Here is a 14,479-nt window from a genome sequence, read left to right as displayed (position 1 = left end):
GAACAAAGGAAAAAAGCAGCTCATGAGATTATGGCAGATGTAAGACAGGGCGGACCATAAGTTACTGTGGGCAGACTCAGAACAACCCAGATTCCAACTTAAAACTGCAGACAAAGTTGCTCATCTTGAGCAGTTAGGGTAGGAGTCAGCCTTAATACTGACTGGATGGATGGGCACAGACTGTAAAGACAACATTGGCTTAATGGTGAGGTATGTTTCTTAGATAGAGCAAATGCATGGGATCTAATTTTTAATCCAATGTTAGTCTGTGCTTTTTCTAAATAGGGACTCGAGTCCATTACTGTTCAGAATTACAACTAAAGTGCGTGTGTTAATTCATGTCACTCTGTTGACTGTGTGGTGGCTGGTGTTGTTTTCACCCTATTTGGTTATTCACTATTGTGGTGTCATTTCTTCGCTCGTAAAGCCTCTTAGATATGTTTGTCTTCCTTTTTAATCTGAATAATTCCTTCAAGTATCTTCTGCAGAGCTCAATTAGTGGTCATAAGTTTCTTAAACTCTTTGTAAATCACAGGACATTTTTCATTTTCCTTCAGCTAAGAACAGCAAAGATGTCATGGGGACCTCCGGGAAGGATGACAGGTTCCCCAAATGTCCACAGAGACCTGAATAGAAATCTTCAGTGTCAGCCTTCCAGTCTTGAAGAACAGTCAATCTCGTGAGGGTCCTAACTGGCAAAACCCTGCCTGTATGATTTTCTCAGGAACAAAATGATCAAAATTGTGGCTGCGTTGGTCTAAATAACATTATAATACGAACTCGGATTTATTTCTGGATTCCTCTAAGTCACCAAACATTTACATCTTTGATTCCAGCACTAGGGAGGGAAAAAAAGGTAGAGCTCTTAATTTGAGGCCAGCCTAGTCTACAGAATAAGTTCCAGGTCAGCCAGGGATACACAGAGAAACTGTCTCCAAAAGCCAAAAAAGAAAAAGTCCTGTGGTTTCTGGAGAGATGGCTGAGCAGTTAACACCATTGGCTGCTCTTAGAGAAGAACTGGGTTCAGCCACAGGAGACTCACAGCAGTCTGTAACTCCAGTTCCAAGGTATTTGATGCCCTCTTCTAGTTCCACAGGCACCAGGTATGCATATGGTGAACACATACATGCAGGCAAACCATCGTGTGCATAAAATAACAATCAATACATGTCTAAATAAAAAAGAACCTCTCCAGAGCTGCTGTGAAGACAAACCAACCTGAATTTCCCAGGGCCACAGTATCTCTACTTATAGAACAGGATTATTCTATAACATCAGACGCTTGGAGGAAAGTGTGAGTCTCCTGTGCTTCACCCTCCTTAGGAGGGGTGTGGCCTGGAAGCTCGCACTGGGATATGCTAGATCCTGCTGGTGGGGGTAAAGGGATCTCCAGCCACCTTTAAACAGGACCAGCAGATCTGAAAAGAGGAGACCCGCACACAGAACCACTGAGTCACTGAGAATTTTACCCAAGTTCTTGGCGTTTGAACTCGCAGCCTCGTGATTGTACGGGAAGCACTTTACCAACTCAACTGTGTCTCCAGCAGTTCTGCAAGTTTAAAAGTATAACAGGAAGGCTGGTCTGAAGTACAGGACATTCACTGCTAGACTGAGCTCTTCATGGAATTTTTCAAGCCAGAAAAAGGTTATGATTGTATCGGGGGTGAGAAACAAGTTGAGCTGTTTAGGGGTTTTGTTTGTTTGTTTTTGTTTCTTGTTTGGTTGGGTTTTTTTTTTTTTTTTTTTTTTTGTTTTTTTTTTTTTGAGATGGGCTCACACTGTATAGCTCTGGATGTCCTGCTTTCCTGGAACTCACTATGTAGACCAGTCTGGCTTCGAACTCACAGAGAGTTCTGCCTGCCTCTGCCTCCCAAATGCGGAGCAATTTCCTAACAGACCCGCCTATAGAAGAAAGGTGATATTTGAACACGTGCACGAAACCAACCTTTTTCCTCTGCAGCTTCTGCTTTTCCCTGAATTCTTCCATCTTCCTGGCCTCCTCTCTTAGAGTCTGCGCAAGCTGAATGTGACACTGGGCCACATTGTCTACCTCTGTAAAAAGAATTTGTAAACAAAACAAAGTCAAGGTCCACACATGTCTAAACTCAAAGATACACACAACTATTCAAAACTACGCATATAGATCTGGAGCAAGAAGCAAAAGTAAGAATAATTCTCTTGGTCTCCGATACACACTGATGTCCTCCTTGTGCCCAACATGGCCCTGGATATCAAGACCAAAGCTAAATCTTTAGCTTAGCTTCTTGCCACCAACTATCACTATCCCAGTGTATGCCCAGGGTTCCTACTCAATAACCTTACATCCTAAGATGTGAGATTTAATTGTCAAATTGACATGACCTATAACTACCTGGGAAGAGAATCTCAATGAAGGACCATTGGCCTATGGGTATGTCTGTGGGTGGCTGTCTTAAGTTAACTGACATTGAAAGTCCCAACCTACTATGGGCAGCACCATTCCCTAGTCAGGGACCCTGAATTTTATAAAAAGTGGAGAAATCCAGCTGAGCACAAGCAAGCTAGCCATCGAGCGAGGGAGCGTACAATAACCATTACTCTCTGCTCTCGCCTGTGGACGTGATGAACTCCCTCCCTTAGTGAGCTTCAACTATAAGCTGAATAAATGCTTTCTCCATAATTTCTTGCCAGGACAGTTTATCAAAGCAAGAGAAATAGAACTAGAGCACTGCTAAGACCACCACAATTTCAAATTCGATTCTACACGATCTCTGGGTGCTTCCTGTCTCTGGCCTCTCATGAGCTCAAACATTTATCAAATGTTCACACATTTTGGCCTCTGAGAGTTATTTGTCTGTATAAGAAAAAGGACAGGGGGAAAATCACCTTGAATTTGGTTCAAATTAGGCTGATTATGGTTTGTACACACCCTTAATTCCAGCACTTGGGAGGCAGAGGCAGAAGAAGCAAAGCCAGCTTGATCTGCATAGTGAATTCCAAGGCAGCTAGGCTTTCGTGAAGAGAAACTATCTCAAAAACAAAGCAAAACAAGACAAACAAAACACCCAACTAATTGAAGCATGCCATAGAAAAACTGACCTAAGAAAAACTTTAAATTTTTTAAATCTTGTGTGTGTGAGTGTGTGAGTGTGTGTGTGAGTGTGTGTGTGTGTGTGTGAGTGTGTGTGTGTGTATGAGTGTGTGAGTCTGTGTGTGTGTGTGTGTGTGTGTGAGAGAGAGAGAGAGAGAGAGAGAGAGAGAGAGAGAGAGAGAGAGTACATTTTCTGTGTATGTCAAGAACATAGCACCTATGTAGAGGTGAGAGGAGAAATTTGAGGATTGGTTCTCACCATCCACCTTGTTGAAGACAATGTCTCTTTGTTTTTGCCATGGTATACACCAAGCTCGTCAGCCCATGAGCTTCTGAGACTGACTTCTCCTGTTCCTGCCTTGGATACAGGCAGGCACTATCATGTCTGGTTTTACGTGTGTTCCTGAGATATAAACCTTGGTCTTGACAAGTACCTACTGAGCCATCCCTCCAGGTCATTAAGAAAATAATTTTAACTTATACTATTAAAATAACTTTGTAAGTTAGATGAGCCATACACACACCTGCACGCACACACACACACACACACACACACACACACACATACACACACAAAAGAAATCAAGTTAGCAACTTATATAGCAAAGAATTACGTTTAAAACACTTTCACGAATGCTCAGCCCTAAGTGATTTCACAAACCTCACCCCTCTTTCTGCAAGGGTCAGGGGTCTGTGTGGAATCAGGAGGATGGAAAGACTTGAAAGCCAGAGGCGGTGAATAATACTATGAAGCTGATGCGCACAGGAACTCAAGAAGACTGGGCAGCATGAGCAAGACCTGCAGAAGCCAAGCTAGGCAGGATCCCAGCGCAGAGCAAGAGACGTGGGCATGAGGTCCCACTCCAAGCCAAGAAGCTCTTGCCAGCTGATAACTGCTGGGAGAAGGAAAGTCAGTCCCATGAATAGAATGACGCTGGGTATCAGACACACTCCGGGCAGCCAAGCCTCACGTGTAGTTGTGCAACACAAATTGGACCCGTGGGGGGGGGGGTTGTTTTTAAAAGAGAGAAGAATATAAATCTGGGTGTTAGAGAGGTGGGGGAGAATCTGTGAGAAAAAATATGATCAAAGAATTAATAAAAATTATTAAAGATAATTTATATTTATATTAATTATATATAATATTTATATTAATTATTCTTAAATAGAGTTCATTTTAATTATAAATATTTTTCTAGGTCCCACTTACTCTTTGTCTTTTGTCTTTTGGGGTTGTTTTGCTTTTGTTTTGTTTTTTAAGACAGGGTCTCTCTGTGTAGCCCTGGATGCCCTAGAACTCACTCTGTAGACCAGGCTGACCTTGAACTCACAGAAACCCACCTGCCTCTGCCTCCTGTGTGGTAGGATTAAAGGCGTGAGCCACCACCACTCGGCTTTTGTCCCATAGTTTGACATAAGGGTTTCACCATCCACCAATTTGAGTATGTTGGAATTGCTACATAATTTCTCTTTTTTCCTCAAATTATTAGTAGAGAAATTCTATCTCTTTTGGTAGTAAGGCAAAGGCCCCAATTCCCACCAGAGGAGGAGCTGGCTCCATGCCCTGCAGGTAGAAATGAAAACCTTGGAAGGGTTGGGAAGACTCTGACTAGCCTAACTTAACTGGCTTTCCCATTCGGTCTACTAACAAGCGCGCCTACCCAATGATGTCCCCATAAGAAGCAAGACAGACATGGCTCTGAGAGCTTCCTAATAGCCAGGCAAAAAAAGGTTACTGAGTACTGTGCTGAGCCCTGCTGGGCCCATTCCTGCACGGTGTACTCAGAGAGGGCATGAATGCACCTCACATCCCCCCCCCCACCCCTCACCCAGTTCATTTCCCTTGGGATATTCTTTATTATAAACAAACAAGTGTGATTCTTTCCCTGGTAGGCAATCAAACGGGTGGTGGGAACCTGAGCTTCCGGCACTGGGAAGACGAGGCTGGGAACCTCGGGACAGGTACCCACAGTGGGAACTGAGCTTTCATCCTAGAGGACCTGACTACCTCCAGGTGGATAGTGTGGTAACTGATCTGGATTACAAGACACTCACTGGCTGGTGCCCACTGCATAAGAGACTGCATGGTTGTCGCAGGGGAAAATCTCCCGTGTGATGGGTTACAAGTCTCCGTGCTATGAGAGTCAGACTGAAGGACGCTAGTGAAGGACGCAGATGGCAGAGGTCCTGTTGAGACAGCGCTCAACTAGCCACAAATACTTGGGGCATAAGTCATACACGCTGTGCCTTTTAACACCTTTCACCTGGCAATTCCCCTGGGAAAAAGGACAGAAAGCCCCAGAAGCAAGTTCTAAGCAAAAGCCCTGTGGGCCCCTCAGCTGGGCAGAACTCCTTCAAGAGCAACGTGACAGGTCTCAGCCCAGACCTCCGGGTTCCTGGCTGTCACCACGTCACTGTAACTAATAAAAGTCTCCTGGTGTCCTTCCAAGTCAGACTCACAACCAAACTGCAATAAACACTGACACGCCGAGGTGGGCCACGTCGAGATGGGCCACGTCGAGATGGGCCACGCCGAGGTGGGCATCAGGACTCACCCTGACACGCCCTGGACTAGAGGGACATGGCTGGTGTCCTTTGAAACAGCGGGTCTAGGGGAGTGTGGAAGGAACCATGAGCCAGATTACAATAGGAGGAAAGAATGACCAGGTGGTATGTCTTTGAAGAGTTTCATAATTAAAACTGAACTGGGGTCACTGGGTAAAACACTGACTGAGGAGGTCTAATGACCGAGGCCCTAGAACCTTGAAAAAGGCCGGATGTGGTACCAGACATCTGTGATCTAGTACATCCAGGGAGATGGGAGCAGTGATGGGAGACTCTCCCAGAAGCCCTGACTGAAGCCCCGAAGCGTCTCTGGGAAGAGAAAAGCTTCCAGGACACATAAGGGGCTGGGTGAGTCTTGCTGAATCAGGTAGTTAGAGACAAGCACTTACGTAAGGACATGAGGGAGAAGGACAGACTTGCATGGCGTCACTCCCATTTGGAAGCAAAAAGCCTGCAGAATCCCAGCCCTACTCCAGACTCCCGAATCAGACACTCAGTGGGCCCATGAATATGAGATAACCACGGCTCTCCCAGTGACAGGCAGGTCTGAAGCATCTGGGATATGCAGTTTGTAGATCATTCCTACCCTGCAGAGCCGTTTCTTATCTGACGTTGTTTTGGTTTGTTTTTTTATCTAACGCTAAATTGCTGTTCAAATTAGAACTTGCCTTAGAAGAAAGACAAAGGGCAGAAAATACGGTAGGGGTTGGCACAATAGCTCAGCAGTTAAACATAACTGGCTACTCTTCCAGAGGCCCCGTGTTCAGTTTCCAGCACCTAAGAAGTGATTGACAACCACCACCATAATTCCAATTCCAAGGGATCTAATGGCCTCTTCTGGCCTCTATGGGCATCAGGAACACACGGTACACAAACATACATGCAGGCAAAACACATAAAATATATTTTTTAAATGATTAACTTACGCTGCTTGAAGACCTCAAGGGCTCTCTTCAAAGTGCTGAAAAACAACAGACATAATTTCAGTTCTAGGAACCGTCTATATGATGTTATTACAAGGTTTCCACATGCCTGTCTGGGCCTACATACTACCACGGAGGCTCTAGATTCACATATGCACCTGAGTTTCAGAGACAGTAGAAGACCAAAACTTAGGACAAATGTCATCTCTCCCAGACATAGACAGTTCTTCACCATCTTCCCTAAGCAGAGCAAAATGCAGAAACTCTGCGTTTTACCTTCCCTGATGGAAATATGGCTCTCGTGACCCCTTTCTCCTAAGAACTTGTTATCATCTGAATATGAAAACAAAGCAGCTCAAATCCTTGTGTACATTTTGAGTGAGCTTCTGTGGGGGGAGGGGTGTCGTGCATGCACACGTGAACTTATCTCTGTGTACATATGTGCATGGACTTGGTGTGTGTGTATATATGTGTGTGTGCATGTGTGTGGATGTGTGTCCATATATGTGTGTGTGTATCTCTGTGTATACATCTGTGTATGTGTGTGTGTTTGTTTTCGAGTGTGAAGATAGCATCTCACACAGCCCAGGCTTGCTATGTAGATGAAGTGGGCCTTAAACTCCTGGTCCCCCTGCCTCCACTTTTCAAGTGCTAGGATTGAAGACAGGAGCGAATCACTATGCCCCAGCTCAAACTCTGGCTCTTAAGAGACCATCACAGACTTCTGTTTTTCTGAGACTGGTCTCATTGTGTAGTCCTGGAACTCACCATGTAGACTAGACTGACCCCAAACTCAGAGATTACCTGTCTCTGCTTTCTGAGTGCTAGGATTAAAGGTGTGCGCCATTAAACTACAGGCTAGCCTTGTTCCTGTCTTAAATTCTGTCTTTTAGCTGACAGGATTGTGCCTCTTTACCGTGTGCAATGTGGGATTCTGGAATCTTCATGCATCATGGAATGGCCCAGTAGAGTAATGAACACAACCACTGCCTCACATCTGTCCCTTACCATGCTTTGGAGAGCCACACTTACAATCTACTCTCAGTTCTTTCTAAGAATACAGTACATTGCTGTTGACTGCAGTCACAATGCTGAATAATAAATCTCCTGAACTTATCTCTTCTAACTAAAACCTTCATGCCCTTTTCCCTTTCCATGTCATGTGTCGTGTGTGTGTGTGTGTGTGTGTGTGTGTGTGTGTGTGTGTGTACCCAGAGCTCACTGATGTGACGAGTCTCTCTATACAATTTACTCTGGGGATCCCCTGTCTCCAGCTTCTCAGGTTAGAATTACAGGCAGCCATCCATGCCCATACAAAGGTTCTGGGGGCTGAGCTATGATCTCCATGTTCTGTGTAACAAGTGCTTCAACCACGGAGCCAAGTCCCAGCTCAAAACTCATTGTCTTCTGACTAACATTCCCTAAGCTTGGTCCCAGCCCCTGAGGATTTCATTTCTATCTGATTCTTCTTCAGAATTTCTACAGCATTTCTCAAAATTTCCTCTTAAGCTTCTAATTCACTCTTTTATAAATATACTTTATACACTTGAAGGCTCTTTTTAATCTGTTCATTTCAACACTAATAATCTGCTATATCTGTTATTGAATTGTTGAACAGTGTGTGTGTGCAAAGGCGTGTGCATCCATGAGCCTGTGCATGAATGTGCCTCTGTGTGTGTGAGTGTGTGACTGTCTGTGTGTGTGTGTGTGTGTGTGTGTGTGTGTGTGTGCGTGTGCATTACAAACTAATTGTTCCACCTCACTGTATTTCTTTAGCAAGGTTCTGTGTTCGTGTCTTCCAGTTAAGCAGAACCCCTCTCCTGGTCCACCTTAAACTACATCTCTAGCTTAGAATTCTTCAGACTGAAAGAAATAAATGTGGTGACTTGAAACCACAAATCCTGTGTCCCATTAAGATCTCTTAAACGCGTCTCAAAGAAGACACATTTTTCCTGATTGGAAAGCAAGAAGCAGGGAAAATATCGATTCTCTCCTGTAACACACTGCAATGGCACTCAGCTGTGCTAGCTGTGGGGCCGTCCCAGGCAGCGCAGGAGGCAGAAAGGCGCTGGCACCTACTTGATCTCGGACTGTCCACATGGCTTCTTCCTGGAGAGACTCAGCAGGTCTTTGCCATATTTCTCTTCAATCGATGCCCTACGGGGGACAGAAGAGAAGGCCATGGGTCCTCCATCGAGTTCTTAACTAAAACACGAAGAACACTGCCCCTGCTGGAGAGCTGTTTGCTCACTGTGGACGCTCAGATGTGATGTCACTGTCTAAGACATAAGACTCAGTAATAAATTAAAAAAAAAAAAACAAACTAAAATTAAACCAATAAAATAAAACTCAGAGGCAGGCATAGTGGTGCACACCTGTAATCCCAGAACTGAGAGGCAAAGGCAGGAAGACCAGGAGTTCAAAGTCAGCCCTAGCTACATGGTGAGTCTGAGGCCAACCTAGGATACATGAGACCTTGTTTCAAAAAAAAAATAAAATAAAAAAAATAAAACCAGAAGTTGGGGCTGGAGGGATGTCTCATGGTTAAGAGCACTTCCAGAGGACCTGAGTTCAGTTCATAGCACACACATCGGGCGGCTCACTGATGTCACAGGTGATCTGACATCCATTTCCAGCCTCCTCGGACCTGCACATATATAACATACAGACACAATACACATAAATAAAAACGTCTTCAAAAATACATACATTATAAATAAAATATATTACATATACACATTCATAAAATGCAAGACTTCTGTTTTAATGGCTTTTGTTTTGGGTGCTGGGGACTGAGCAAGCCCTGTACTTGCTAGGCAAGCAGGTTCCACTGAGCTCATCCCCACCAAACCCCTACAGTAAAGAGGAAGAAGCACAGAGGCCTTCAACGCTAGCTACTCTCAGGCTGGAGTCCCTTCCACAAAAGAAACAAGGCCTCTGGGATGGAGAGACGGCTCCGTGGTTAAGAGCACCGGCTGCTCTTCCAAAGGACCCGAGTTCAATTCCCAGCAACCACATGGTGGCTCACAACCATCTGTAATGGGATCTGATGCCCTCTTCTGGTGCATTTGAAGACAGCAACAGTGTACTCACATACATAAAATAAATTTTTAAAAATTAAGAGAGAGAGAGAGAGAGAGAATCTCTATGTGATCAAGGCCAGCCTTGAACTCCTGACCTCCAGTAAGTTAAGACAACAGGTACATAGCACTGTGCCTGGCTTGTGCATGGTTTTTAAGTGGAGTTCTCTTCCACCTTCTCTTAGAGGCCCTTCCTCCTCCAGTCAAATGCATAGCTAATCTGTACCAAGACAAGAGGAGCTCAAGACATAAACTACAGCTGGCATGTCACAAAAACAGCTGCCTGGGGGCTGGAGGACAGTATAAAGCACTAAACTCCTTCATCCTTTACCTCCTCCCTAACCTCCCCAACCCTGTCACTTTCTCCACTGTTTGCCCTAGTCCCAGCATTACCCAGACTGTACGATTAGGGTACGGTATTTTACACTGCCCTAGTTTTTCCAGTTCTTCCAAAATTCTAGAACTAAAGAAATGAATAGTCTCAAGGGGAAAAAAAGCCGGATGGGGGTCAGCAAAGTGGCTGTTCTATGGGAATAAGGGCCTGGGTTCGAACTCTCAGCACCCATGTGCACTGCTGGGGGGAAGAGGAGCAAGAGGATTTTTAAGACTTTCTGGTAAAGCCAGTCTAGCCAACTGGTGGCTTCCTAGTTCAATGAGAAACCCCTACCATAAAGAATAAAGAAAAGGGCAATTGAGAGGGCCACCTAAAATCAACTACTGGCCTCTGTGTGCATACACACTAACACACACAGATAGATAGATAGATAGATAGATAGATAGATAGATAGATAGATAGATAGACAGACAGACAGACAGACAGACAGACAAGGAGGAGCCAGGCATATGTAGCATAAAATACATAAATATATAATCTCTGGTAGACGTCACCAGTGAATCCATCTGGGTTTGGGCATCATGTGATCTGACCAATGAATGTAGATCTGTTATTTTATTTTATTTTGTGTGCATGTGTGTGTGTGTACATGTGTGTGTGTGTGGGTGTGTGCGATGGGCATGCACAGGTGCCCAAAAAGGCCTGAAGGCAACACTGGATCCCCTGGAGTTACAGATGGCTGTGGGTCACGTGACATGGGTACAGGGAAGCAAAGCTGGGTTTCTGGAAAACAACAAAGCACTCTTAACACTGAGACACCTCTCCAGGCCCGATTAAATTCTTTATCCCACCTTAGTTTATTTTGTAGAACATATGTATCAGGAATTCTTGTATTACTTTTAAAGTTTCCAACTTGATAAGATTTTTATCATAGATTTTTAAAGTATGCCCTAAGTGTTTTTCTGAATTTCCTCTGTATCTGTTTTAAAGCCTCCTTTCATTTTTATCGGGTTTTTTTTTCCATTTTTCATTATTAATTTTGGCCTTCTTCCATTTTCTTAATTTGGCTAGGTTTTGCCTATCTTGATTTTCTCTTCAAAGAAATAGCTCTCTGCTTCACTTATTCTTCAGTAATTTCTAGCTTGATATTATTTCTTTTCAGATACTAATTTTATGTTCAACTTGTTCTTCCCCCACCCCTGGGGACCATTATCTGTTTGAGATCTCTCTTTGATGACGTAGGCAATGTAGCCCTGAGCTCTCGCTCTCGGAACAGCTCTTCCTGTGTCCCGAAAGCTTTCACAGGATGTGTTCGTCTTCCTTCGATGTAGGAACGTTTTTATTTCCTCCTCATTTCTTCAGTGACCCATCCGTCATGCAGCCCTGTGAGTCTGTTGTTGTTTAGTTTCTCTTGCTGTTGATTTTCAGTTTTACTCCATTGCGGTCAAAGTACAGGAGATGATTTCCACCTTTGCTCTGTGTCTATCACATGTCCACTTTTAGGGGACATCCCAGAAGCTGCTGAGAAGAATATTCTGCATATTCAGGGGAAATGTCTAGAGAGGTCTGTTAGTCCCCCTTGGCCTATGATGTTACTTAACTCAGATAGATACTTTTCCTTGGAATGACCTGTCTATGGTGGAACTTGGTATTGAGATAACAGTGATATTGTGTTGAGGTTAATATATGACTCTGCATCTAATAGCATTTGTTGTGTAGTTGAGTATGCCCATGTTTGGCACATACATGTTTAGAACTATAATATCCTCTTGACAGTCAGTTCTCTTTAATCAGTATAAAGTAACATTCTTTGTCTCTCCTGACAGGTTTGAAGTGTCTTTTGTTAGGTACTAGACCAGTATCACCTGCTTGTTTACTAGGTCCATTTGCTTGGATTTGTTTCCCTTTGTCCTAAAGTAGTTAGTACTGTCTTGATGGTGAGGTGTGTTTCTTAGATAGAGCAAATGCATGGGATCTAATTTTTAATCCAATGTTAGTCTGTGCTTTTTCTAAATAGGGACTTGAGTCCATTACTGTTCAGAATTACGATTGAATCCGTGTGTTAATTCATGTCACTCTGTTGACTGTGTGGTGGCTGGTGTTGTTTTCATCCTATTTGGTTATTCACTATTGTGGTGTCATTTCTTCGCTCGCTCGTAAAGCCTCTTAGATATGTTTGTCTTCCTTTTTAATCTGAATAATTCCTTCAAGTATCTTCTGCAGAGCTCAATTAGTGGTCATAAGTTTCTTAAACTCTTTGTAATCACAGGACATTTTTCATTTTCCTTCAGCTAAGAACATTAAAGCCTTCCTGCCTTTTAGCGTTTCTGTTGAGGAATCTCTTGTGCTGACCCTGGCTTTATACAGAACCTGGTGCTTTTCTTGTGCATCTTTCAGTGTGCACCATGTTCTGTCTACTATTTAAACTACAATTTGACATGAGTTCCCCCACCTCCCATCCCCCACCCTGTCTTTGGTGTTTTAACTGCCACATGTACCTAAGTGGGTAACTCTTTTCCTAGGTGTGGGAGATTTTTCTGCTGTGACTTTATTGACAATGTTTCCTACACTTTTAGCATGAGGTTCTATTTCTTCTATGCCCATAATTTGTAGATTTTTTGGTTTTTTCAGGGTGTCCCATAGGTTTTTAAAGTTCTGTTCGTGCCTTCTTGTGAATATATACTTTTACAGTCTGAGTGATGAGAGTTCTCCACCTTGTCTGCAAGCACTGATATTCTGTCCTCTCCGTGACCCTTTCTCAAGCTTCCCATAGAGTTTTTGTTATTGGACTTAGTGCAGTTTTCATTTCCAATATTCCACTGGGCTTTTCTTCAGTAGCATAACAGTATCTCATTTTATAAACGTCTAATGGTTCTTGTGCTTTCGCATTGGGACTTAAGCACCTGTGTTTGAGCACTGGCTGAATTCTTTTAAGTTGCCCTGATTCTTTCAGTAAAAGTGTTTTTAACATTCAACAGGACTAGATTTCAGTACGGCTCGGTTGTCATTTTTCTCGATAGATTTCAGTACAACTCAGTTGTCATTTTTCTCGACTGCACTGGTGTCTGGGACACCAGGCTCAATCACCAAGGCTCCCCTGAGATTAGTATAATGTCTTCAAAATGGCCACTATCAGAGGGTATGCTTGCTATGAAAATACAGTAAAATCATCAAAGAGAAAAGAACACCCCTTAAATGCCAATCATTTTAGGAAGTAAAGGACACTACTGTGTGGCATAATATGTTAAGTATCACAGAAAGTGGGGGAAAGAGTGTAAGACTGGTGATCAGGACCAGACTGTGGAGGGTACGTTTGAACAGAAGGGGACAGCAGGAGGAACGAGTCGCTTTGGGCTGCAAGTAAAATGAAAAGACATCAGTCAACCCATACATTCAGATAATCTACAACCACTGCAGCTCACAGGAGGCTGACATGCAGAAACCCTCCAAACCAGGGCAAGCCTGTGAGCCTTGAAAAGAAAAAAATGAAGAAGAGGGTGAGGTTGAGGACACAAGACAGAGACCAAAGCTAAGCTGCTAAACCGTCGTTGTCGGTCATATTCACTGGTGTTAAATATACGCGAGAATGCAGGAAGGGGAGCAAGCTGAGTGCAGGCTGGAGTCTGAGGCAGTCCGGCCGGCTTGCCCATCTCCGTGGTTCTCACTTGGGCTCCCTATGCGTTCCTCCGTAAGGGTGGGCCATGGATGCTGGTCTTACCTCTCTATGGTCCTTTATGAGTCCAGTTGTCAATGCCAGCCCTGCCCCTGTGTAATCCTTCCCAGTGTCCAGTTTGCTGCCTGGAACATGCCCTTGCAGACTCTGCTCCAACCAGATTTTCATCCCACCAAATACTTCATAGTTCTGATCAAAGTTTCTTCCTACAGCCTAGCAGCATTCTGGCCAGGTTCCAACAGATAGTCCCGTGGCATTTGCTCTGAGTTTTCTCAGAGCAAGACCTAAGAGGTCTCAGCCACCATCATCACCACGAGAGTCAACAGAGGTCTTTTCAGAATGGTGTACCACAGCTCCCTAGTGCTGAAAAGAGAGTTTTCCAGAAGTGTCCCCACACAGGGTTTCTCTGCATCCCTCGTCTGGCCTCCCCCAACCTCTCTGATACCACTGACACACAGAGGAAGGTCTCAAATATTTATCAATGAAAGTCCAAGTCTCTTCTGAGCCTCACAGAGTTAAAACATGATTCTGATCACCCGCTGCTTCCTCTCACTGGAGGTGGAATAGTTCCTCAAACCAAACCAATTCCCAGGGCTTCATCTCCTGCTTTAGGAAGTTTTCTGGCTTACCTTGGTACCAAAACTAGTGATAACTAAACATCAGCACTTCAAAAGCCACCACCGAGCTCCCGCTGTGTAATGAATGCCTTCAGAACCTAGCAGAGCAGCCCTGTCGCTTGTCCTCCACCTTCCTTCCTGCACACTCCTGAAGAACCCCTGTGGTTTCCATGAGGAGGCACTCAAGCATTCAGGCAGCAGTGAGCAGAATTCCCCT

At 44.1% G+C, this 14,479-nt stretch overlaps 1 protein-coding gene across 2 annotated transcripts in view; it reads right to left on the bottom strand.

Annotated features, from left to right (window-relative positions):
- PSTPIP2 (proline-serine-threonine phosphatase interacting protein 2) overlaps positions 1-14,479 on the bottom strand; it is a 77,622-nt gene that overhangs the window by 25,621 nt on the left and 37,522 nt on the right. For both annotated transcript variants that reach the window (XM_080919912.1, XM_080919911.1), the window contains exons 3-5: positions 8,638-8,715; positions 6,562-6,596; positions 1,946-2,052 (exon numbers count right to left, since the gene is read on the bottom strand). In XM_080919912.1, the coding sequence (XP_080776038.1) occupies positions 1,946-2,052; positions 6,562-6,596; positions 8,638-8,715 (220 nt within the window). The remainder of the gene's footprint in view (positions 1-1,945; positions 2,053-6,561; positions 6,597-8,637; positions 8,716-14,479) is intronic.

Source organism: Micromys minutus, assembly GCF_963924665.1.
Source record: "Micromys minutus genome assembly, chromosome: 8".
NCBI classification, from domain to species: Eukaryota; Metazoa; Chordata; class Mammalia; order Rodentia; family Muridae; genus Micromys; species Micromys minutus.
The sequence above is the reverse complement of the archived record's forward strand: the minus strand, read 5'-3'. Positions and strand labels throughout refer to the sequence as shown.